General features: G+C 50.1%; 2 protein-coding genes and 1 long non-coding RNA gene across 11 annotated transcripts in view; 2 read left to right on the forward strand and 1 right to left on the reverse strand.

Moving 5' to 3' along the window:
• On the forward strand, positions 1-4,380 carry ZC3H10 (zinc finger CCCH-type containing 10). Of its 2 annotated transcripts, none has more exons than XM_059936155.1 (3): positions 1-83; positions 868-931; positions 2,390-4,380. In XM_059936155.1, exon 3 carries the CDS (start codon positions 2,445-2,447, stop codon positions 3,741-3,743), a length of 1,299 nt encoding a protein of 432 aa, XP_059792138.1. In that variant the 5' UTR covers positions 1-83; positions 868-931; positions 2,390-2,444; the 3' UTR covers positions 3,744-4,380. The 2 variants fall into 2 exon arrangements, with proteins under 2 accessions (XP_059792138.1, XP_059792139.1); XM_059936156.1 differs by having other exon boundaries at positions 2,393-4,380.
• Positions 66-20,933, forward strand: part of ESYT1 (extended synaptotagmin 1) — a 23,705-nt gene continuing 2,837 nt past the window's right edge. Inside the window, exons 1-27 of one of the 4 annotated variants that reach the window (XM_059936152.1) lie at positions 66-83; positions 868-931; positions 8,755-8,836; positions 9,166-9,569; positions 11,172-11,213; positions 11,384-11,518; positions 11,608-11,696; positions 11,813-11,885; positions 12,042-12,131; positions 12,303-12,358; positions 12,786-12,909; positions 12,994-13,170; positions 13,288-13,370; positions 13,665-13,713; positions 13,848-13,934; positions 14,037-14,129; positions 15,556-15,627; positions 15,808-15,894; positions 17,201-17,350; positions 17,674-17,829; positions 17,959-18,135; positions 18,289-18,371; positions 18,486-18,534; positions 18,642-18,731; positions 18,864-18,959; positions 19,231-19,302; positions 19,395-19,481. In XM_059936152.1, coding sequence (XP_059792135.1) covers positions 9,186-9,569; positions 11,172-11,213; positions 11,384-11,518; positions 11,608-11,696; positions 11,813-11,885; positions 12,042-12,131; positions 12,303-12,358; positions 12,786-12,909; positions 12,994-13,170; positions 13,288-13,370; positions 13,665-13,713; positions 13,848-13,934; positions 14,037-14,129; positions 15,556-15,627; positions 15,808-15,894; positions 17,201-17,350; positions 17,674-17,829; positions 17,959-18,135; positions 18,289-18,371; positions 18,486-18,534; positions 18,642-18,731; positions 18,864-18,959; positions 19,231-19,302; positions 19,395-19,481 — 2,601 coding nt within the window. In that variant the 5' untranslated portion in view covers positions 66-83; positions 868-931; positions 8,755-8,836; positions 9,166-9,185. Of the gene's footprint in view, positions 84-867; positions 932-8,557; positions 8,837-9,078; positions 9,570-11,171; positions 11,214-11,383; positions 11,519-11,607; positions 11,697-11,812; positions 11,886-12,041; positions 12,132-12,302; positions 12,359-12,785; positions 12,910-12,993; positions 13,171-13,287; positions 13,371-13,664; positions 13,714-13,847; positions 13,935-14,036; positions 14,130-15,555; positions 15,628-15,807; positions 15,895-17,200; positions 17,351-17,673; positions 17,830-17,958; positions 18,136-18,288; positions 18,372-18,485; positions 18,535-18,641; positions 18,732-18,863; positions 18,960-19,230; positions 19,303-19,394; positions 19,482-20,933 lie in introns of those variants that run through there. The other 3 variants (XM_059936153.1, XM_059936151.1, XM_059936154.1) reach the window with 3 other exon arrangements.
• LOC132373291 (uncharacterized) overlaps positions 15,025-20,933 on the reverse strand; it is a 14,339-nt gene continuing 8,430 nt past the window's right edge. For all 5 annotated transcript variants that reach the window (XR_009505401.1, XR_009505400.1, XR_009505404.1 and 2 more), the window contains 3 exons: positions 17,944-18,246; positions 15,782-16,407; positions 15,025-15,499 (listed from right to left, as the gene is read on the reverse strand). This is a non-coding gene — a long non-coding RNA (uncharacterized LOC132373291). The remainder of the gene's footprint in view (positions 15,500-15,781; positions 16,408-17,943; positions 18,247-20,933) is intronic.

The following is a 20,933-nucleotide window of genomic DNA, read 5'->3' on the forward strand; positions in this document are numbered from 1 at the left end:
GCGGAAGGGCGATAGGATAGGCGGCTCTTTGTCGAAGCTAGAGGACCGGCAGGCGGCAGCAGCAACTACGGCGGCGGCAGCAGGTGAGGGAGGCGGGAGACTTAGGTGGAGGCCGCGCCCGGAGGGGAGGAGTCGGGGCCGGCCCAGCGGCTGGGCTCGGCCGGGCTACACAAGGCCCCCCAGGACCGACTTGGCTCTTCCTCACGTATCAGGGCCGAATCCCTTTTCTGACTGACCCCGCTTCGCGAGCAAACGCCAGCTCCGTGACGTCACAGCCCTGCCCATCCCCTCTGCTTGATGTCACCCGGAGTCCCCTTCCTCGCTTCACTAAGTGCTCCCTTTAGTGTCCTGTTCACCTGGTCCCCGGCTGAGCTCCGGCGGCACTGCACAGAACCTGCCAGGCTAGAGACATGCTGCGGTAAACTCCTAGGACTTTTTTCGCAAACTCTGGGGTGTTGCGAAGCGTCACAATCACCGCTCTCAAGTCTAATCCGCCATCCCATTGCGCTGTCAGTCGCTGCCCTTGCACGGCTCCCTGTTCGGAGTTCCTAACCCCAACCCTAGGCCGGGCTTTGATCCCCACATCCTCCTTCACCTTGAGACAGGGTGCCCCTCACCCTTTGTTCACTCAGGGCTGGTTTTCCAACCCGTCCTCCTAGGCTCTCCAAATTAGTTCTGTTCCTTACTACTCTCTTCTTACTGGCGGCTTCTCCCTTTGACAGGGGAAGTTCAATTTGAATCCTAAGGAAATCTTGACGTGCCCAGAGCTCTTGCCATTTTGTCAGACTTCATTCTTATAACAACCACCCCGTAGTTCTCCATTCTTACCCCTTCTCACACCCAAGTCTCTGTTTTTCTCCTGTTCAGAACCCAGCAGTGATGTGGAGGTGGAGACCCACAGGAGCCCCGGACTTCACCTGAGCTACCTCAGGTATCAAACAATCCTGGGAAAGTTGGGTGGGGAGGAATATCAGATCTGATTATCAGCTTCTGGTGGGACTTGTAACACGGGTCAGGCTTGGATAGATGCCATTTATTTTTCACCAGGTCATTTCCCTTTTATTGAAAATTTGTGTCTTCTCTTTTCCCACTCTTTTTTCCTTGATTGTTTCTGTCTTTCTGAGACTACCTCCCTTTGGAGGAAGATGACCCCTCTTTTACAGATTTTCTTGCAACTCTGGCCTGTGACCTAGTCGGTTCATTTTAGGGTTCATTTTGCCTTGAAGACAAAGTCAAGGCAATGGACCGGGTGGTTGGGGGCCGTCAAGGCCAAAGAAATTGGAAAGATTCCCTTATACTCAAGGGGAAACAATATGAAGTTTTCCTATATGAACAGCAGGGGGAGCCTGGAAAGGCTTAGGAGGTCAGACACGTGGTAGCAGGGACTCCTAGTCTTGTTGGCGGTGGGGAGAGGAGAGTGCTAGAACCAGGGCAGTGGACTGACGTTCTTGAGCTCTTTGGGGAAAGAGGAGATTTTAAAAGCTTTTATAGAGTCTGTAAGTAAAGAGTATCTTTATAGGGCGAGGAATGGTGTGGTTTGATGTCAGTGGGATCTTCCCATGGAGGGGTAGGAGGGGTATAGAATGGGGAAAGAAAGATCACTTGTTCCTGTGAAAGTAACTCCTTCCTATTGCCTTGATCTTGCCACAAATGGTTTTGTCCTTTTGAGGTCTATAAGTAGAGATTCCAGCTGTAGAACTCTTCCCCTGAAATGGAGGGGGAGGGGGCTGACCACCCTAGAGTTGACAATAGTGGTAATCCGGGAGAGAATACCAAAAAATGACAGGTTTAGGTATTGCTCTCAAGCTGGTGATACCAGTCTTTTTACTCAGGATTTCCTGGGGTCTAGAGATCTGATACTTCACAGAGTCCTCACCTGAGATCCCATGGAAGAGGGGGTCAGGGAAGTAATGTCACCAGTGCTCCATTTTCCACAGCCCTTAGTAGCTCACCAGCTTATCTTAGCCACTGTTCCCAGTCTCCTCTTAGCCTAATCAGACACCAACAGCAGTTTTAATTTTGATTCCACAACTTTAATAAGGTAGTTCAGAAGGGGAAATAAAATCCAACACTGTTCTCTCCCTGCTCCTTCCTTGGCGTATCATCGTTAGTGAGATGAGGTAGCTTCACCCCAGCTCCCTCCCTCCGACAGGCAGGCAAGTGTGAATCATGCTGACCTAGACCGGGTGCACAGGGCCTGGGCAGGACTTCTGACAAGCCAGCCAGTCCAGGCAGAATTCTCATCCGTTAGATTCTCCATCTCCAGAGCCATTGTGCCTCTGGCCTGCCTCTTGCTGGCCTGCCTCTTGCTGGACTGCCTGCCATATAGTCAGCAAGAGTTTGGCCCCTCTGGAGGACTCCTGTTTGACACAGCTCTCCTCTTTCCTAGCAGTCACCAAGGGTGGCAAGAAAAGGAAGAAAGCCCTGAGTTGGGGGGGACCAGGATGCCTGACCGGGACAGCTATGCCAACGGCACTGGGAGCAGCGGTGGAGGCCCTGGAGGCGGTGGCAGCGAGGAGGCCAGTGGGACAGGGGCAGGCAGTGGCGGGGCCAGCTCAGATGCTATCTGTAGAGACTTCCTGAGGAATGTGTGCAAGCGAGGCAAGCGTTGCCGCTATCGCCATCCGGACATGAGTGAGGTGTCCAACTTGGGGGTGAGCAAAAATGAGTTCATCTTCTGCCATGACTTCCAGAACAAGGAGTGTAGCCGCCCAAACTGCCGATTCATCCATGGCTCCAAGGAGGATGAGGATGGCTATAAAAAGACAGGAGAGCTTCCCCCTCGGCTGAGGCAGAAAGTGGCAGCCGGCCTGGGCCTTTCACCAGCTGACCTACCAAATGGGAAGGAGGAGGTCCCTATCTGCCGTGACTTTCTCAAGGGTGATTGCCAGAGAGGCGCCAAGTGCAAGTTCCGTCACCTGCAGCGGGATTTTGAGTTTGATGCCCGGGGTGGAGGAGGTGCTGGTGGTGGGGGCTCAACAGGCCCAGTTCCCCCAGGACGACGTCATGACCTCTATGATATCTACGACCTCCCTGACAGGGGCTTTGAGGACCATGAGCCAGGCCCCAAGCGCCGGCGAGGTGGATGCTGCCCCCCAGATGGCCCCCATTTTGAATCATATGAATACAGCCTGGCTCCACCCCGAGGGGTGGAGTGCAGGCTGCTAGAGGAAGAGAATGCCATGCTCAGGAAGCGGGTAGAGGAGCTAAAGAAGCAGGTCAGCAACCTTCTGGCCACCAACGAGGTACTGCTGGAACAAAATGCCCAGTTCCGCAATCAGGCCAAGGTCATGACCCTGAGCTCCACTGCACCAGCAACTGAGCAGACTCTGGCCCCCACCGTGGGCACTGTCACCACTTTTAACCATGGCATCGCCCAGACTCACACTACTCTCAGCAGCCAGGCTCTACAGCCTCGCCCCGTGTCCCAGCAAGAACTGGTGGCCCCTGCGGGAGCTCCAGCTGCTCCCCCAGCTAACGCTGCACCGCCTGCCGCTCCACCACCCCCACCCCCACACTTGAACCCAGAGATCACGCCACTGTCGGCTGCTCTGGCTCAAACAATTGCCCAGGGAATGGCACCCCCACCTGTTTCCATGGCTCCTGTGGCTGTATCTGTGGCTCCTGTGGCTGTATCGATGGCCCAGCCCTTGGCAGGAATCACAATGAGCCACACCACCACTCCCATGGTGACTTACCCCATCGCCTCCCAGAGCATGCGTATCACAGCCATGCCACACTGATGGGGCTAATGGACACTCCCCTGGTATAGCCTCCCAGGGCTGGGGTCGAGGGGCCCTTACCTACCCACTCGCCTAGCCCTCCCAGGCCCTGTCCGAAGGGCTCACTCATGAACTAGGACAAGAGAGACTACAAGGAGTTTGCTTCTGAGCAGGGGTTGGGTTGGTGTGTTTTCTCTCACCTCCCTTTTATGAGGGTCCTCTTGTCCATCTTCCTTCCAGCCTCACAGAGGGGGCTTGCATAGGAGTGCAGACTGAAGCCAGCAGAGGAAGGACTGACTGAGGGGCTATGTGTTCTCTGATGGGAATTTGGGGGACATCGTTGGTCTTGTCCTCTCTTCTGCATGGCACAGGTTCCAGCACTGGCTTTGGAAGAAAAAAATACCCTGCCCAGAGGGGAAGCCAGGAAAGATTGGGAAGTGGGTGGCCAGGAGAGAAGGCCTGATAGAAGCCATCAGACAATTTGGGGCCTAGCTGAGTTGGACAATACAGGAACTGCTCCTGGGCCCATGGGAAGGCGGGGACCATAGTACTCCAGCCCAAAGACTAGGGGAGCATTCATTACCTTGGCTTGGCCTGGACATCCATAGGGCAGGGCCCACCATGTTCCAAAGAAATAAAAAAATATATTTTTAACAAATGGAGGCAGTGAAAACTTGCTTAGATATTCTGCGTGGAAGATGGGAGCAGTAAATAGATCTGCCAAAATGAAATAAAGACCCCACTCTCACATAGTAGTAAGGATGGATGGAGGCCAGTGAAGAAGGGTAGGGACCCAGAACAAGATCAGATGGGGCTTTGGGGAAGGTACTTTGTGAGGTAAAAACATTGGAGCCACCTAGTCTTGTTTAAAAATAGTCCCATTTGTTTTGGTTTCTATCTGCACATACTATTCCCAGGTTGCCTTAGTAACCAGGGCTCCTAGGGTCATTTAGGGGGCAGGTACTAAGAAGGGTGGATGTGCTGGGAAATGGGAATGGGATATGTATCAACAGATCCTTCCCTTATTCAAACAGAGCAGGGCAGGTGGCAGTTGCTCTCTGAGTTGACAGCAGTTGATGTAACTCCTACCCCATCCCTTCCTCAGTCACCAGTGCCTTAAGCCTTCAAGGCTTAAGAGGTGCTGGGGAAAGGAGAGGAGTTCCGGGGACACAAGCCTCAGGGTTCGTCCCTTTCTTCCCTCTGCCTCCACATAGAACCACAGAGGTTTTAAATCCAATTAAGAGTCAGTAAGGCCAAGGGTCCCAGTAGCCAAACCTCAGTTCCTCCTCACCTCATGGCTGATGGAGGGGAAACAACTCAGGTGTCTAGTCTATGGGACAGTGGATTTGGGGGTAGAGAGAGTGATCCTGGTTTGTTCTTTCCCCATCATATCTCCTGCTACCTCTTACTCTCTTGTCTGGTTGATCACTCAGGTTACACCTGGGGTTGGAGATGGTGGGCTAGGTCAAGGCCAGTCATTTAAAAAAAAGGGGGGGGGGTTGCGGCACGAATGACTAAAAATGGGCAAATACTGAAATATTGTTTGTGGATTCTAGAAACCACACATTGATAAGCCTAATGTTGATTTTCTGGCACAATTCTGGTTTATTAAAAGAGATGGTTTATGAGCATTTAGACAAATGTGATCATAGATATCAACATGAATTAATCCTAGCCAAACCCTGACAAGCTAACTTTATTATTTTTTTGCCAAGTATCTCTAAAGAGGTAGATTTGGGAAACTGTGGAGGTCGTATGTACTTTATTAACGTGCTCTAGCCAAAGACCACCAGGAATACACCTGCAGTTGAACAAGTTGGGTTTAATGCTCATTGCAGTGATGGAGAGAGGATGCCATTTGGAACCACGGTGTGTCTTGCAAGAGGGTGTTAGAAAGGACCCTACAGGACTTGAACTTCATTAAGTGAGTTGGGGGAAGGTTCAAGGAAGTGGAGCTTCACTCTAAATTGAGTGCTGTCAGGGGAGCAGGGAAAATTCTATAATTGCGTATCTTTATCTTATCTAGAAAAAGGGCAGTCTAAAGTGAAGCTGAAGCTGCATTAGCTGGGAGAGGGGGATGTTTGGTGTTTTGTGGTTTGCACACTGACCTTGTCTAGTGCTTAAACAAAATTGTGAAGTGATCTTGTTTTTTGCCTCACTTCATCACAGTCACTGAGTACTCTTGTCTGATATTGGTGTTTTGTGAGATTGTTTGTGTTCAACAGTACCTGTGAGCCCAGGTCAGCTCCTAATAATTCCAAAGCCTAGCTGTGTCAGGCCAGTTCCCAGATGTCAGGAACTGCTTTCCTCTTTCTCACCTGCTAAGTCATTGCAGATAAGAGAATAATTATGAGTCAGTTAATAGTAGAGTTTGATGGAATCAAAACTGAACATTTGTGCCTAGTAAATGTTGATTAGCACATTGATGTTAGAGAAATCTCTAGTCTCTAGTGATATACCCAAGGGCTATGTTTTTTTTTTTAATTGTATAAAAATATGAAAAGCCCAGTTACCAACAGTAACACAAGGAAACACTAAGTAATATGGAAATTGTCTGTAACTTGTATTGACTAAATTAATCCAAAGGGTCCATTTGGATTGACCGACCTTCCCTCTAAAAATTGCTTGAGCCTGTCTGAGAAACAAATGCAGAGATCTATATTAGCAATAATTCATGTGAGAACAACATGGGACTTCCAATTGGCTGCAAAAATTAAAATCTTATTCTTCATAATATGTCAGTTAATAAATATCAAGAGGCTGCTATGTTCTAGGCACCTTTCTAGAAACTCCATAAGGGTAAAAGAACCATAGTTGTGCATTGTAAATATAGTAGTTCTACCACGTCTATCTGAGTGGAACCAGTTCTAAAGTATTTTGTGTTCTTCTAAATAGTTTTTGCAGAGGGCCATTGACAAACCAGTGGGGTATCTGAAAAAAACTGGCAAGAGAAGACTGAGGGTAGACCCAATAGATGTCTTCAGATATATGAAGGGCTACCTAATGGAGAAAAAGGTCCTGTGTTGCTGCATAGGAAATAAGCAGAGAGTTCTAGAAAAATTGCTAACATGTGAGTACTTACTATAAACCAAGGTACTGTGCTAGGCACTTTACATGCAATATTTCACTGACACAATGGGCATTATTATTATACTTGTTTTGCAGAGGAGAAAGACTTAAAGAGGGTAATCAACCCAAGTCTCCACAACTAGTAAGGAATGGAACTAGGAATCTCTTCAGGCAGTCTGACTCCAGACTTGGCATAAGAAAGTTCTAATGATAGCCATCCAGCAATGGGACCACTACTTTCCAGTAACTTACAAGGAATAATACAGAGGAAGTTTCCTCAAATCCCGTTGCCCCTTCCATCTTGGAGAGTAGGCTGGGACCAGATTACCACATCCAACCCTGGGAGGCAACTGTAGTTTACATATAAATGCAGATTGCAAAACCAGGAAGTCTAAGTGCTCTCCTCTAACAAATGGCCATCCTTTTTCGTGTTACCCATTTACTGCTTATCACCACCAGGTGGCACCTCGGCAACAGAATTGTCAATGGGCGGGGACCCATCTTGTTTACTTGTTCCGGTGCCTTGCAGCTGCTGATTCTGTGGCTCCTGGGCCCCAGCTGGGAAGAGACCTTCCTGGGGATGAGCTTTTGTCCTCCATACACCATCTTCAGTAGGAGGATCTGATGATCTAGATAGGATGAGAAAGGGGAAAAGTTTGAAAAGGAACTTCCATAGGTCACCCTCTTCATCCCCCAGCCTAAGGGATCCCTTCCCCTACTCCAGTGTTTGGCAAATTTCAGTTTATAGGGAGGTTTCCCTCTGAGGATGTTCATCCATTTTCCTGCTGTAGTTCTGGTTCGTCAAGTTGGTGGGCACTCACCTCCTCCAAACTCCTTGAGCTTTTTTACCTGTTCATCTCTCAGAATACAGAGAACATAGGAGGCAGATGGAAAACTGTTCCTTACACAGTTCTGCAAACTGAAAGAAGCAGTTTAGATACTGTTTCAGAGAAGTAGAGAAAGGGAAGTGAGAAAATTTAAGATTAAGGGAGGGAACCTGGGCAGGGATAAGTTTTAAACAGCTTTGATGAAACACAGCCTGATGAAATCTATGCCCTGCAGAGCCAGATAAAATTTAACAGCTGTAAACCAAACAGAATAACACTAGCCCCACATACATCGCATTAGAAGGTAATCATGACCAATCTGTCCCTCCTGGGCTTCCGATCAGTCCAGTTTCTAAGTCCCTGGACAACACTACACCTCTAAGTCCAGTTAACTGGTAACGAGAGTCATCATCAATATACCCTGCATTTTTTCCTTCCTAAACCTACACAGTGCGATGTAGAACTTAGTTCTACATCTGACTGTATTTTAAACCTTCCTTATAACCCAGGCAAATGAGAAACAGAATTGTCTCATTACTCTTGATTTCCCATTTTAGTGTCCTAGCAGTTCCTCAGGGTCAGGAATTCTTGGAAAATGTAATCATTTCGGCTGCAGCTGAGACCCCACCCCCCTTGGAGCCAATTTAGTTTTAATGTGCTCTTTAAAATAGAGATGACTAATTCTTGGAGATAGAATGAACTAACTTGGAGATTTCTAAAGAGAAATAAAGCCTCACTTCCTATTCGCTCTGCTTTTTCCCCCCTCCCGCTTGCCTGAAGGCTAGATTATCTCAATTCTGTAATTTTCGGGTTCTCCAGTTTTCTCTAGAGTCTGTCGTTACACTGCATAGACAAAGTAGAGGACTGGGAACAGGATAAACAGGGTCGGTCATCGAACACTTTCATTCCAAATAGGGTAATTTCCTTTCCTTTTGTAAGGACAACCAGCAAGAAAAAAAGTGGAAGGATAAGGAATGTGCTTAAAGTATGAAAACGTGGGAAAGGAGACAAATGAACATGTAGGAATCGCAGACCAAATTCTGCCAAACCGTCTGAAGGGAGTGGAAGGAAATCCCGACGCTCCACAACCCCTCAACTTCGCAACTCCAGCTCTCTCTAAAACAGAGTAATTGCAGGTGCGGCTCTGCATGACGTCATACCATAGGCACTCCAATCCCACGTGGGGGAGCTCCTGGTCCCGCCTCTCCTCTTGAAATGGTACGCCGCTCCTCCTCCTCTTTCTGGCTAATCACATGCTGCTCTTTAGCCTTTTTCCTCCTTTTCCCGCCATCCCAGACCGCCCATCTTGGCACTCCGGTCCAATCAGGAAGGTTCTGCCTCTCCCGAGCCCTTTCCTCTCCCCGAGGCAGGGGGCGGGGTTTCGGTCTTTTGATTCCACCTTCATCTATGCGGCACGGACCAACCCGAACCGTCAGAACGAAGGGGCGTGGCTTTAAGTCCCCTCCCCCATTCTGGGGTTTTGGTTTGTAGAGGGGGAATCTGGTCGCCGAACTAGGCAACCTCTAGCTGGTCTCTGGGTCGGGCAGGTCCTCCCAGAGGTGGCAGCATGGACCGCTCTCCTGGAGACCGCCCCAGCGCAGTGGACCAGCCCTACGCTCCCTCCGACCCCCCTGACCAGCCCCCCACGGCTCACGCAAAGCTGGACCAGAGTTCTGGGAACCAACCTGCCGGCCCAGGCGCCGCGGGTGAGGCCTTGGCGGTGCTGACTTCGTTCGGGCGGCGGTTGCTGGTGCTGGTGCCGGTGTACCTGGCTGGGGCAATAGGACTCAGCGTGGGTTTTGTGCTCTTCGGCCTCGCCCTCTACCTGGGCTGGCGCCGGGTCCGCGAGGAGAAAGAACGGAGCCTTCGAGTAGCGCGACAGCTGCTGGATGATGAGGAGCGGCTCACGGCGAAAACTCTTTACATGAGCCATCAAGAACTACCTGCCTGGGTGAGCGACCATCTTCAATCCTCAGTGCAGCATAGTTCCCTTCTTGCCCGTTAGTTCTCGGGCTCTCCCTCCCTATCCTTAAAGTCAGCTCCCCATCTTGGGACGATGGGCCCCAGACTTTCCCCTTTGGCCCGCTAGCCTCCTGCCTGCAGGGACGCGCCACTCTTGGGACCGACTATCCACTACCCGCCCCCCTTCCCCACGCCCAGATCCCGATTCTTCCACAGAATCAGGACTTCTTCATCTACGCTTGGGCAAGAGCAATGATAACATCTGGGGAGCCCGTCTCAGCCGTGGCTCTTCCTCCAACCAAACCGCTCGAACGCCCCTCCTCGTTTCTGGTGCCACTCACACTGCTCCTGGGCGTCCCTGTTCCCGTTGCCGCTCAGTGGGTTCCCTCCATTTTCCTGTCCTCCCCAAGACTTCTTTTTTTTTTTTTTTAAACCTCTTTAAGGCCATAAGTTTCTTCTCCCTTTTCCCGCTCTTATCCCGAGACCCTCCCCGGGAGCATTGCCCAGTCGAGCCCCCGCACCCAGACGGACCCTCCGGCCCTAGCCTTCCAGCCTCAGGCGGCCTGGCCGCAGCTCAGCGGAGGCGGCTGCTGGACAAAGGGCGGGGGTACTGGGGGGAGGGTAGTGTTACTGCTGCAGTGCCCGCTGCCCGCACTCCACCGCCCCTGGCCGGCCCCACCCTTTTCCGGACTGCGGGCTGCGCCTGCTGGGTTGGGGCCAGGACCCTATTTCTACGCCCCCTCTCTTGTGGTAAGGGGCCCCGATGGCTTCTCTCAGGCCTTGCAGATGCCGAGCCCGTTACCCGGCCCTTCCCGGCCCCTCCCTTCCTGCTCCTCCCAGCAGAGGTGCCTGTCTGGGGGAATCAAAGTTGACGCTAGGCAAACACAGCTATGCTTCCCCGACCCTGGACTGGGGAGGAGAAACGGGGAGAAATGGTCCCATGGGACTTGTAGCCCAGGCAGCAAGAGTCTCTGTTCTTCCTACTTCTCATCATGGAAAATTATTTTCCTCCTAAAGCAACTACCCCTTCTCCTCCCCCAGTACAAAGCACAGGTGTCCTTCCTTCCCATCAAAAGAGTCACACCGATTAAAAAGAAAGAAAGAAAACACCAGCCTGGGCCTGTATAGCTCTTCTGGCCCCTCCCTAACACAGGAGCCACGTCCTGCTTCACCTTTTGGTGTAGAAGCCCCAGTTCGAGGGGCAGAGGGAAGGCTGGTAAAAGGAACCAGGACTTATCCAATCCCAGGATTTCCTCCTCAAACTCTGATTTGTCAGGACCTCCCCCTCCGGAAAGAATGTGCCCTTCTCTTCCCTCCTCCTCCTCTCTGCCCCAGCAGCTGTCATCATTTCACATCCCTGAGCTATCCGCAAAGCAACTTTGTGTGGCTGACACTGTCAGCTCCCTTTGCCGAAGAGACCTCAGGGCCCCAAACCCTCTGGAGGAATGAATCCTCAGGACATCCCGGCCCCTCCCCTCAACCCCTGGGTGTCACACTTAGGTTTCCTTAGTGAGTATCCACCTGGCATCTTAGTAGGAAGCTACGGGCGGAGGATAGTGCTCCTCACTGTCTCCATGTTCTCCACCTCCAGGTCAGCTTCCCAGATGTGGAAAAAGCTGAGTGGCTAAATAAGGTGAGGGTTGCTTGTCTTGGGTTTTGTTTTTCCTGAGGGGGAATGGGGTTCGCTCTCTTGCCAGACCCTGCCACGCTTCAAATCTAGCCTCCCCATGGGGAGGAGTCTGAAAGAACTTGCCTTTAGAGGGAAGGCAGCACTCTCCTATGACAAGCTCCCTTTCCTCCCAGATTATGGCCCAGGTCTGGCCGTTCCTGGGCCAGTATATGGAGAAGCTTTTGGCCGAAACTGTGGCCCCAGCTGTTCGAGGATCTAACCCCCACCTGCAAACATTTACATTTACACGAGTGGAATTGGGTGAAAAGGTACGTGTGTAGGAGGGAAAGTAATGACAGGGAAGAGATGGGGCAGGGGAGATGGGTGGCCCAAAGGGGCCTTTCCCTCCCCTCTCAAGCATTCATCTCTGCAGCCACTGCGCATCATAGGAGTCAGGGTTCACCCTGGTCAGAGGAAAGACCAGATCCTGCTGGACTTGAACATCAGGTAATGCCACTCACCACTCTTCCCGATTCCCTTTCCTGGTCACTCTGACTACTTCACTCCCCTTACCCACGTCAGCCTAGTGCTAACCCTCTGTTCTCTTCCTCACTAACTCCCAGCTATGTAGGTGATGTACAGATCGATGTGGAAGTGAAGAAATATTTCTGCAAAGCAGGAGTCAAGGGCATGCAGGTGGGGCAGATGTCAGGGGCCTCCATAAGAAGCCTTTGCCCTAAGTTTCATTAGATATGGGGAAGTGGGAGGTTGGGAAAACCAAGGCTGGGGAGGTCTGGGAGGGAAAGAAGACTGTTTCTGAAGAAAGGCTTTGTTCGTCTCTTCCTGCCCCAGCTGCAGGGTGTCTTACGAGTGATTCTTGAACCACTCATTGGGAACCTTCCTATTGTGGGGGCTGTGTCGATGTTCTTTATCCGACGCCCGGTAAGGGAAAACGTTGAGGAGGGGTAGGGAAGCGGGGGAAGCAGAGAGGATTGGAAGCTATGGGGAATGGGGGAGGGAACTGACAAGTAGGCTGAGGGTCTGGCAACTGTTGGATGGGCGTAACCATGCCACCATATGCTCTGTCCCGATCCCCCTGCTCTTTGCTTCCAGACCCTAGATATCAACTGGACAGGGATGACCAACCTGCTGGATATCCCAGGACTCAGGTATGAAGGATTTATCGAGCACCTGTTAAGTGTTCCAGCCCTGGTTTGGGGGTTTAAGGGATACAGAGCAGTAAAAAATGCAGCTGGTGCCCTCCAAGAGCCTTGACCCTAGTTGGGGAGATCAGACAAATACCCCTGAAAAGTTTCATACTGTGATTTTTCTTCTGTTGGGGGACTGTGCATTTTGGTAGAGAATGAAGTGGGCTACGGACTCCTCAGCCGGGGCAAAGGGAGAAGGAAGAGATGCGATGGCAGTGAGGAAGGGACAGAGCAGTAGGTGGGAAATCAGGGTAGAAGAGAAGCAAAAAGGTATTTTCAAGAAAGGACTTCCCTCTAGCTTTAGGTCTCTCTTGGTTGTGGGAAACATACTTGGCGGTGGGGAAATATTGACACTCACACTCACCTCCTTTTCCACTCCCCCATTCAGCTCCCTCTCTGACACCATGATCATGGATTCCATCGCTGCCTTTCTTGTGTTGCCCAACCGATTATTGGTGCCCCTTGTGCCTGACCTTCAAGATGTGGCCCAGTTGCGTTCCCCTCTTCCCAGGGTATGGTCTCTCCCCTATTAGATCCATCTCTTGGGAACCCTGTGGTGGGTCTTTAATTTCTCAGGATCTGATTCCTACCCTCAGGGCATTATTCGGATTCACCTGCTGGCCGCTCGAGGGCTGAGCTCCAAGGACAAATACGTAAAGGGCCTGATTGAGGGCAAGTCAGACCCCTACGCACTTGTGCGAGTGGGCACCCAGACATTCTGCAGTCGTGTCATTGATGAGGAACTCAACCCCCAGTGGGGAGAGACTTATGAGGTGGGAGAGCCAACGAGTGGGGCTGTGTCAGATGGGGAGGCTCCAGGAGGTTTTGAGAGAATATGCTGATTGGATGATCTTCACACCTGCGGACCCTTATCCCTCTGTGTTCTTCAGGTTATGGTACATGAGGTCCCAGGACAGGAAATTGAGGTGGAGGTGTTTGACAAGGATCCAGACAAAGATGACTTTCTGGGCAGGTGAGACTCTGCCTGTGTTAGGATTCTAAATCCCCAGGGCCACCAAGGTCTCAGAGGTAATTATAATCCTTTTCCAGGCCTGGGAATCATATTATCATTTTCCTTCCCAGCCTTCCCACCCCTCATACCCACCACGCACACATGCATATATATCTCCCGAGGGTAAGAAGGGAGTCTGAGATGTGCCAGTTATTTCTGTGTGGATGAGAAGCGGGCCAATGAATGACATGTTGCTAATTATAACACTCCCCTCTTTTTCCTTTCACTGCCATCATCACCACCACCACCCCCCAGAATGAAGCTGGATGTAGGGAAAGTACTACAGGCTGGAGTAATGGATGAAGTAAGCTGAGAGAAGAGGAAGGTGGAGGGTGCTGTCCCCCATTGTGTAGACGGTGGTTGCTACATTGGTGGGGAAGAGATTGGGTGTGTATATGATGTCTACTATACCTCACTTTCTTCTTCCTCTTCCTCCAGTGGTTCCCTCTACAAAGTGGGCAAGGCCAAGTTCACTTAAGGCTAGAATGGCTTTCACTTTTGCCAGATGCAGAAAAACTGGAGCAGGTAACTAACACTGAAAACAGGAAGCTAGCAGGGGAGAAACAGGTAGCTAGAAGTATGGGGGGCTGGAGGGATGATGGTCTGACTACTACCACCCCACACCAGGTTCTACAGTGGAACCGAGGAGTCTCCTCCCGACCGGAGCCCCCATCAGCTGCCATCTTAGTTGTCTATCTGGATCGGGCCCAGGATCTTCCTGTGAGTGTGGCTTCTGAGGGCAGGTGAACAGGAAGCCATGGGTGCAGCATTCCCACACCCTCCCTTGCCCCAGCCCGCTCTGCTTCCGTAGCAACAACATGTAACACAAGGGTTCCAAAGAGGGGATCACAGTCACCTCAGGGGAAAGATTCTTTTTTTTTTTTTTTAATTAATTAATTAATTTTTGGCTGCGTTGGGTCTTCATTGCTGTGTGCAGCCTTTCTCTAGTTACAGCGAGCGGGGGCTACTCTTCGTTGTGGTGCGCGGGCTTCTCATTGTCGTGGCTTCTCGTTGTGAAGCACGGGCTCTAGGCGTGTGGGCTTCGGTAGTTGTGGCACGCAGGCTCAGTAGTTGTGGCACGTTGGGCTTCAGTAGTTGTGGCTCGCAGGCTCTAGAGCACAGGCTCAGCAGCTGTGGAGCACGGGCTTAGTTGCTCCGCGGCATGTGGGATCTTCCCGGACCAGGGCTCAGACCCGTGTCTCCTGCACTGGCAGGCGGATTCTTTTTTTTTTTTTTTAATCTCACTAAAATTCTTGAATTGGTTTTAGTGAGTTGTATTTTTTTTTTTTTTTTTTTTTTTTTAAATTTTTTATTTATTTTATTTATTATTATTATTATCATTTTTTGGTTGTGTTGGGTCTTCGTTTCTGTGCAAGGGCTTTTCTCTAGCTGTGGCAAGTGGGGACCACTCTTCATCGCGGTGCACGGGCCTCTCACTGTCGCGGCCTCTCTTGTTGCGGAGCACAGGCTCCAGATGCACAGGCTCAGTAATTGTGGCTCACGGGCCCAGTTGCTCCGTGGCATGTGGGATCTTCCCAGACCAGGGCTCGAACCTGTGTCCCCTGCATTGGCAGGCAGATTCTCAACCACTGCACCACCAGGGAAGCCCAGTGAGTTGTATTTTTAAATTATCTATTTAATCGATGTTTTCTAACTTTGTATAAAGTTGTTCATAATATTCTCTTATAATCTTTATTTAATTTATTTATTTTTGGCTGCATTGGGTCTTTGTTGCTGTGCGCAAGCTTTGTCTAGTTGTGACGAGTGGGGGCTACTCTTCGTTGCGCTGCACGGGCTTCTCATTGTGGTGGCTTCTCTTGTTGTGGAGCACAGGCTCTAGGTGCACAGTTTCAGTAGTTGTGGCTCATGGGCTCTAGAGCGCAAGCTCAGTAGTTGCGGTGCACGGGCTTAGTTGCTCTGCAGCATGTGGGATCTTCCCGCCCCAGGGCTCGAACCTGTGTCCCCTGCATTGGCAGGCAGATTCTTAACCACTGCGCCACCAGGGAAGTGCCGGGCAGGCGGATTCTTAACCACTGCGCCGCCAGGGAAGCCCCAGGGGAAGGATTCTGATGACAGCCCGCCTTCCTTCACTGAAACAAAAACAAAAACAACCAAGATAGTGACTTCTGAATTCTACCCCCCACAGCTGAAGAAGGGGAACAAGGAGCCCAACCCCATGGTACAGCTGTCAATTCAGGATGTGACCCAGGAGAGCAAGGTGAGGGCCAGGACAAGGATATCATTGTGCCAGGTGTCATGTGTGTGTGGGGACAGGAGGAGGGAGGACTGTTCTTGGGATGAAGCGTTCCCTTTAGGATGCCTGTAAGAGGAAGGGTTTTCTGGAGAAACAGGACTGGGACTGTGGCGTGTACCTTGATCACATCCTGCACATCTCTAGGCTGTCTATAACACCAATGGCCCGGTGTGGGAGGAGGCCTTCCGGTTCTTCCTGCAAGACCCTCGAAGCCAGGAGCTCGATGTGCAGGTGAGAGAATCCCTCCTGGATACCCTATTCTGTCTTCTCAGATCTGCACCATTTCTTCTCTCCATCTTCTCCTTTGATCTCTATTTTCTTTTCTTGTTTTTTTTTCGGCTGTGCCGTGTGGCTTTCGGGATCTTAGTTCCCTGATCAGGGATGGAATCCAGGCCCTCGGCAGTGAGATCACGGAGTCCTAACCACTGGACCACCAGGGAATTCCATGATCTCTATTTTCAATCCATCTACCTAGACTCTCCACCTCTTCTACTCTCCACGGTTCCCCACCTGTCTCTCTAGAATCATTTTTATAACTAAGAATTGTGCACTTAAAATGAGTGATTTTTGTGGTATGTAAATTATGCCTCAAAAAAATTATTTTTTAAAAGAAGAGAAGGAGACTTCCCTGGTGGTCCAGTGGTTGAGACTGCGCTCCCACTGCATGGGGCACAGGTTCAATCCCTGGTCGGGGAACTAAGATCCCATATGCTATGAGGCACAGCCAAAAAATAAACAAAAACCCTGTTAAAAGAAGAGAAGAACATATTGAGCACCAGCTAGACACCGAGCACTTTTTTTTTTCTGGTTTATTTTTATTTTATTTTAATTTTTAATTTTACATTGGAGTATAGGGTTAGCACAACATTGTGTTAGTTTCAGATATACATCAAAGTGACTTAGTTATACATATTCATATACCTAATTCTTTTTCAGATTCTATTCCTATATAGGTCATTACAGAGTACTGAGTAGAGTTCCCTGTGCTATACAGTAGGTCCTTATTGATTATTTTACATAGAGTAGTGTGCATATGCCAGTCCCAGCCTCCCAGACGTCTAGCACTTTTAAGGTCATAGAAAAAGCACAAAACACAGTATCTGCCCTCACGAAGCTTACTGGCTCGTTTCAGAGAGGAGACAAACATATATAACCATCTAAGAATGAGTCAACATTAATCATTGGGAGTAAAATACCCATAGTATAGTGCTTAGGATGGCCAGAGAAAAGTACAGAGGCTGGAGTAACTAGAGTGTCTTTGTGAAGGAAGTAGGATATTCAGAGGGCCTTAAAGTATCAGTAGGATTTAAATAGGCAGAGAAGAGCAGAATGAGAACTTTCCAGGTAATGAGACCAGAAAGAGCAAAGGAGGAAGGGACTGTAGAGTGGGCAGAGGACTGTAAAAGGATGGCCTGGAGTGGAGCAAAAGGTTTGTGATTGGCACAGAGAGAATGAAGCTGCAGCTGTGTCATCATTTCCGCAGGCTACCTCCCTTTTCCCTAATCCCTCACTCCATCCCCTCTTCCTGTGCCTATAGGTGAAGGATGACTCCAGGGCCCTGACTTTAGGGGCGTTGACCCTGCCTCTGGCTCGCCTGCTGACTGCCCCTGAACTCACCCTGGACCAGTGGTTCCAGCTCAGCAGTTCTGGCCCAAACTCCCGGCTGTACATGAAACTGGTTATGAGGGTATGGAGGTGGAGGGGAAGGGCCTTGTGGATTCCTTGTGGTATTAAGAGTAAGGAAAGGGGATCCTCTACGATGAAATGAGCTAGTGTATCTGGAAGCATCTAGCAGATGCACAAAAAATGTTTGTTGATCTAACTGGGGGAAGACATGGTGTCTGAGTAGGGTGAGTGTGGAGTGAACCCCCCAGAGATAAGCACAGCCAAGGCAGGGACCTAGTTTCCCTGTCAGAGCCCCTGCTCTGCCCCCACCCCCACCCCCACATACCTTGCCTGCTGGTGGCTAAATGCACTGCTTTGATTTGACAATCACACTACCCTTCCCAGCTCTTGTACTTGGATTCATCAGAAGTGCGCTTCCCTGCTGTGCCTGGTACTCCTGAAGCTTGGGACCTGGACGACGAGGGCCCCCAGACAGGCAGCAGTGTGGATGCCCCACCTCGACCCAGTCACACTACTCCTGACAGTAACTTTGGGACAGAGGTAAGTCTATATCTGGAAAGGACTGGAGTCTGTTTGCCCACCCTACGTGCGCAAAGCCTGTTTCAGGGCTGGGTCTGACAGTATTCTCTCTTTGACTGCCACCTGGTGCCGCACCTGTTCCTTTTGCAGAATGTGCTTCGGATCCATGTATTAGAGGCCCAGGACCTGATTGCCAAAGACCGTTTCTTGGGGGGATTAGTGAAGGGGAAGTCAGACCCCTATGTCAAACTAAAGCTGGGAGGACGAAGCTTCCGGAGCCGTGTTGTTCAGGAAGATCTCAATCCCCGTTGGAACGAGGTCTTTGAGGTCAGAATTGAGGGCTAGGACTCTTCCCAGTCTTGCCCCATTCCTCCCCCAGCTCTGAGTGGTCCAAAAAACTTCTGGGGTTCCGTTGATTGGGGGAGGTGTCCAGTCATTCTGAGAAGAAAAGGAAAGGATCCCATTATTTTCTCCCACTAGGTGATCGTCACATCAATTCCAGGCCAAGAGCTAGAGGTTGAAGTTTTTGACAAGGACCTGGACAAGGATGACTTTCTGGGCAGGTGAGGGTGGGGGGCGCGTCCAGCGGGGAAGATGGGCTGGGCCTCTGTAGACCTTGGAGACAAAAGACTTGGCTCTTGACCATAGACCTTAATTTTAATCTTTCTCCTCTACAGGTGTAAAGTGAGCCTCACCACAGTCCTAGACAATGGCTTCCTTGATGAGGTGAGCATGGAATTAGAATCAGCAGTCCCTCCTGATCTTGATGCATGATTCATTCTCATAGTCCCTGTCCCCGCACCCCCAAGTCTTAACCCTGCCCGCTTCCACAGTGGCTGACCCTGGAGGATGTCCCATCTGGCCGCCTACACTTGCGTCTGGAGCGTCTGACCCCCCGTCCCACTGCTGCTGAGTTAGAGGAGGTAAGGAAAGATGCTGGAGGAAGGAAGGGACCCAAGATGGGTCAAGGTAAACTCTTCTATGAGCTTTTAAGGCATATGCCAGGCCCCAGAATGTCAGTTACCACTCCCCAGCTCCCATGTGTCCTTCCCCAGGTGCTGCAGGTGAACAGTTTGATCCAGACTCAGAAGAGTACAGAACTGGCGGCGGCCCTGCTCTCCGTCTACCTGGAGCGGGCTGAGGACCTACCGGTGAGATCTGCTCCCCACGCCCCATAGCTCCCTGGCCCTTCTTCTACATCCCTCAGGTTTGGATGCTCCTAGTGTATTTGGGATAGTAAATTCCAAATTCCTCTCTCCCAGGGTGGTGCTGGGGTGGGAAGAATTGTCTGTTCGAGGCCAGGAGGGTGAGGGCTGTCAAGTGATAATGAGGACATGGGCCATTGGCTGTGGATGTAATTTGTGAGAGGAGGGGCGAATCTGCCTAACTGGTCCAAATTTAAGACTAACATTCTCTCTCCAGCTCCGAAAAGGTACCAAGCCTCCCAGCCCTTATGCTACTCTTGCCGTGGGAGATACTTCTCATAAAACTAAGGTATTAGGAAATGCTGCAGGACTAAGAATGGGAGGGATGAGAGGCGTAGAGGAGAAAATGTCAACACTGATCATACCCCTCATCTCCACCAGACTGTTTCCCAAACGTCAGCCCCTGTCTGGGATGAGAGTGCCTCCTTTCTCATCAGGAAACCACACTTTGAGAGCCTGGAGTTGCAGGTACCGTAAATTCATTCTACAAACATTTTGCAGATTGCTGTCACAGGCCAGGCACTGAACCAGGCACAGGGCATTCAGAGATAAAAGATGTAGTTCTTATCTTTTTGGAGCTCACACTCTTCTTTTGGGAGAAAAATAACCAGAGAATACTTCCTGACTGATAACTGCTGAGGTAAAGGCAGTGTAGGGAAAAAAGGAGGGGTTCTAACTCAGACAAGGGAAAAGGTGAGGTAAGAAAGGCGTCCTTAGCTTAAGGGTAAATAGGCCCTGACCAAGAAAAGAAGGACAGGAAAACTCTTAAGGCTGAGAAGGGAATGGAGGAGAAAGAAGGCAAATTATACATTATAGAGGCAGGAAAGAGCAAGATCACAAAAAAATTATGCTAAGAATTTGGATTTTATCCTAAAGGCATAGGGAAACATTTGAAGGAATGAGAGGTGGCATCCAGATTTGCATCTTAGGAAGATGGTGTTGACATCAGGGTAAAAAAATGAACTGGACGAAGGCAGCACTGGAGGCAGGTAGGTCACTTAAGAGACTGTTAGAGTAACTGAAGCAAGAACTGACAAAGGCCAGATAGTGTTTGGCGTTTTATTTTGACATGGAGGGGGAAGAGGAACAAAGAACAACTACGTGTTAACTCCTGGGGTTTTAGGGTGGATGGACAGATAAAGGTGCCATCGCCAACACGGGGAATGCACCGAGCAGGAGTTTTTGAAATTGAGATCTCTGAGGGCTGTCCAAGGGGAGACAGCCATCTGGAAGGTAGATCTGTGGCCCATCGTGGTGTTCCTCCCTCTCCCTCTTGTTTGAGCATCATGAGCAAGCAACAGGTAGCAGCTGTAGTCACAAGCGTGAGTGAGAGCTCTCAGGGCGTGTGTAGAGTGAAAAGAGGACAAAGGTTGGACATGCTGGGTGCTGCAACAAAAGGGCAGATGGAGGAAGAAGAGCACTGAAGTGTAGCCAGGGTGGTGGGATGCTCCCCAGGAGAGAGTGGATTCCAGAAGCCAAAAGAAGAGTGTTTCAAAAGACAGGAAGTGGTCAAATGTTACTGAGAGGTAAAATTAGGTGACTGAAAACTATTCACTGACTTTGAAAACTAGGAGGTCACTGATGACTGGAGCAACTTCAGGGGCTGGAATGGAGTAGAAACTAGATTTCAGTGGGTCGAAGGGTGACCGAAAAGTGAAGAGGTATGGGAGGTGGGGAGAGGATGGGGGAAGGTAATATAGGAGTGCTGGCTTTCTCTACATGGAGTAAGGAGTCAGATACCTTCCAAAGTTGATAGAACAGTAAGTAGAGAATTACATGAATAGAAACCAACAGAATTTCAAATAATGTGACTATTAATAACACTGGCAGAGGTAGAGAAGAGATGTAAATGAGCTCAATTTGTCATCTTGAATAGCAGGGAATCAGTAGATATTAGAGTTGGCAAATTATGAAATAGAG

Source organism: Balaenoptera ricei, chromosome 10 (genome assembly GCF_028023285.1).
Source record: "Balaenoptera ricei isolate mBalRic1 chromosome 10, mBalRic1.hap2, whole genome shotgun sequence".
Classification (NCBI taxonomy): Eukaryota; Metazoa; Chordata; class Mammalia; order Artiodactyla; family Balaenopteridae; genus Balaenoptera; species Balaenoptera ricei.

Coding starts and splice junctions, on each gene's coding strand:
- ZC3H10 (XM_059936155.1), top strand. CDS start 2,445: ATGCCTGACCGGGACAGCTATGCCAACGGCACTGGGAGCAGCGGTGGA.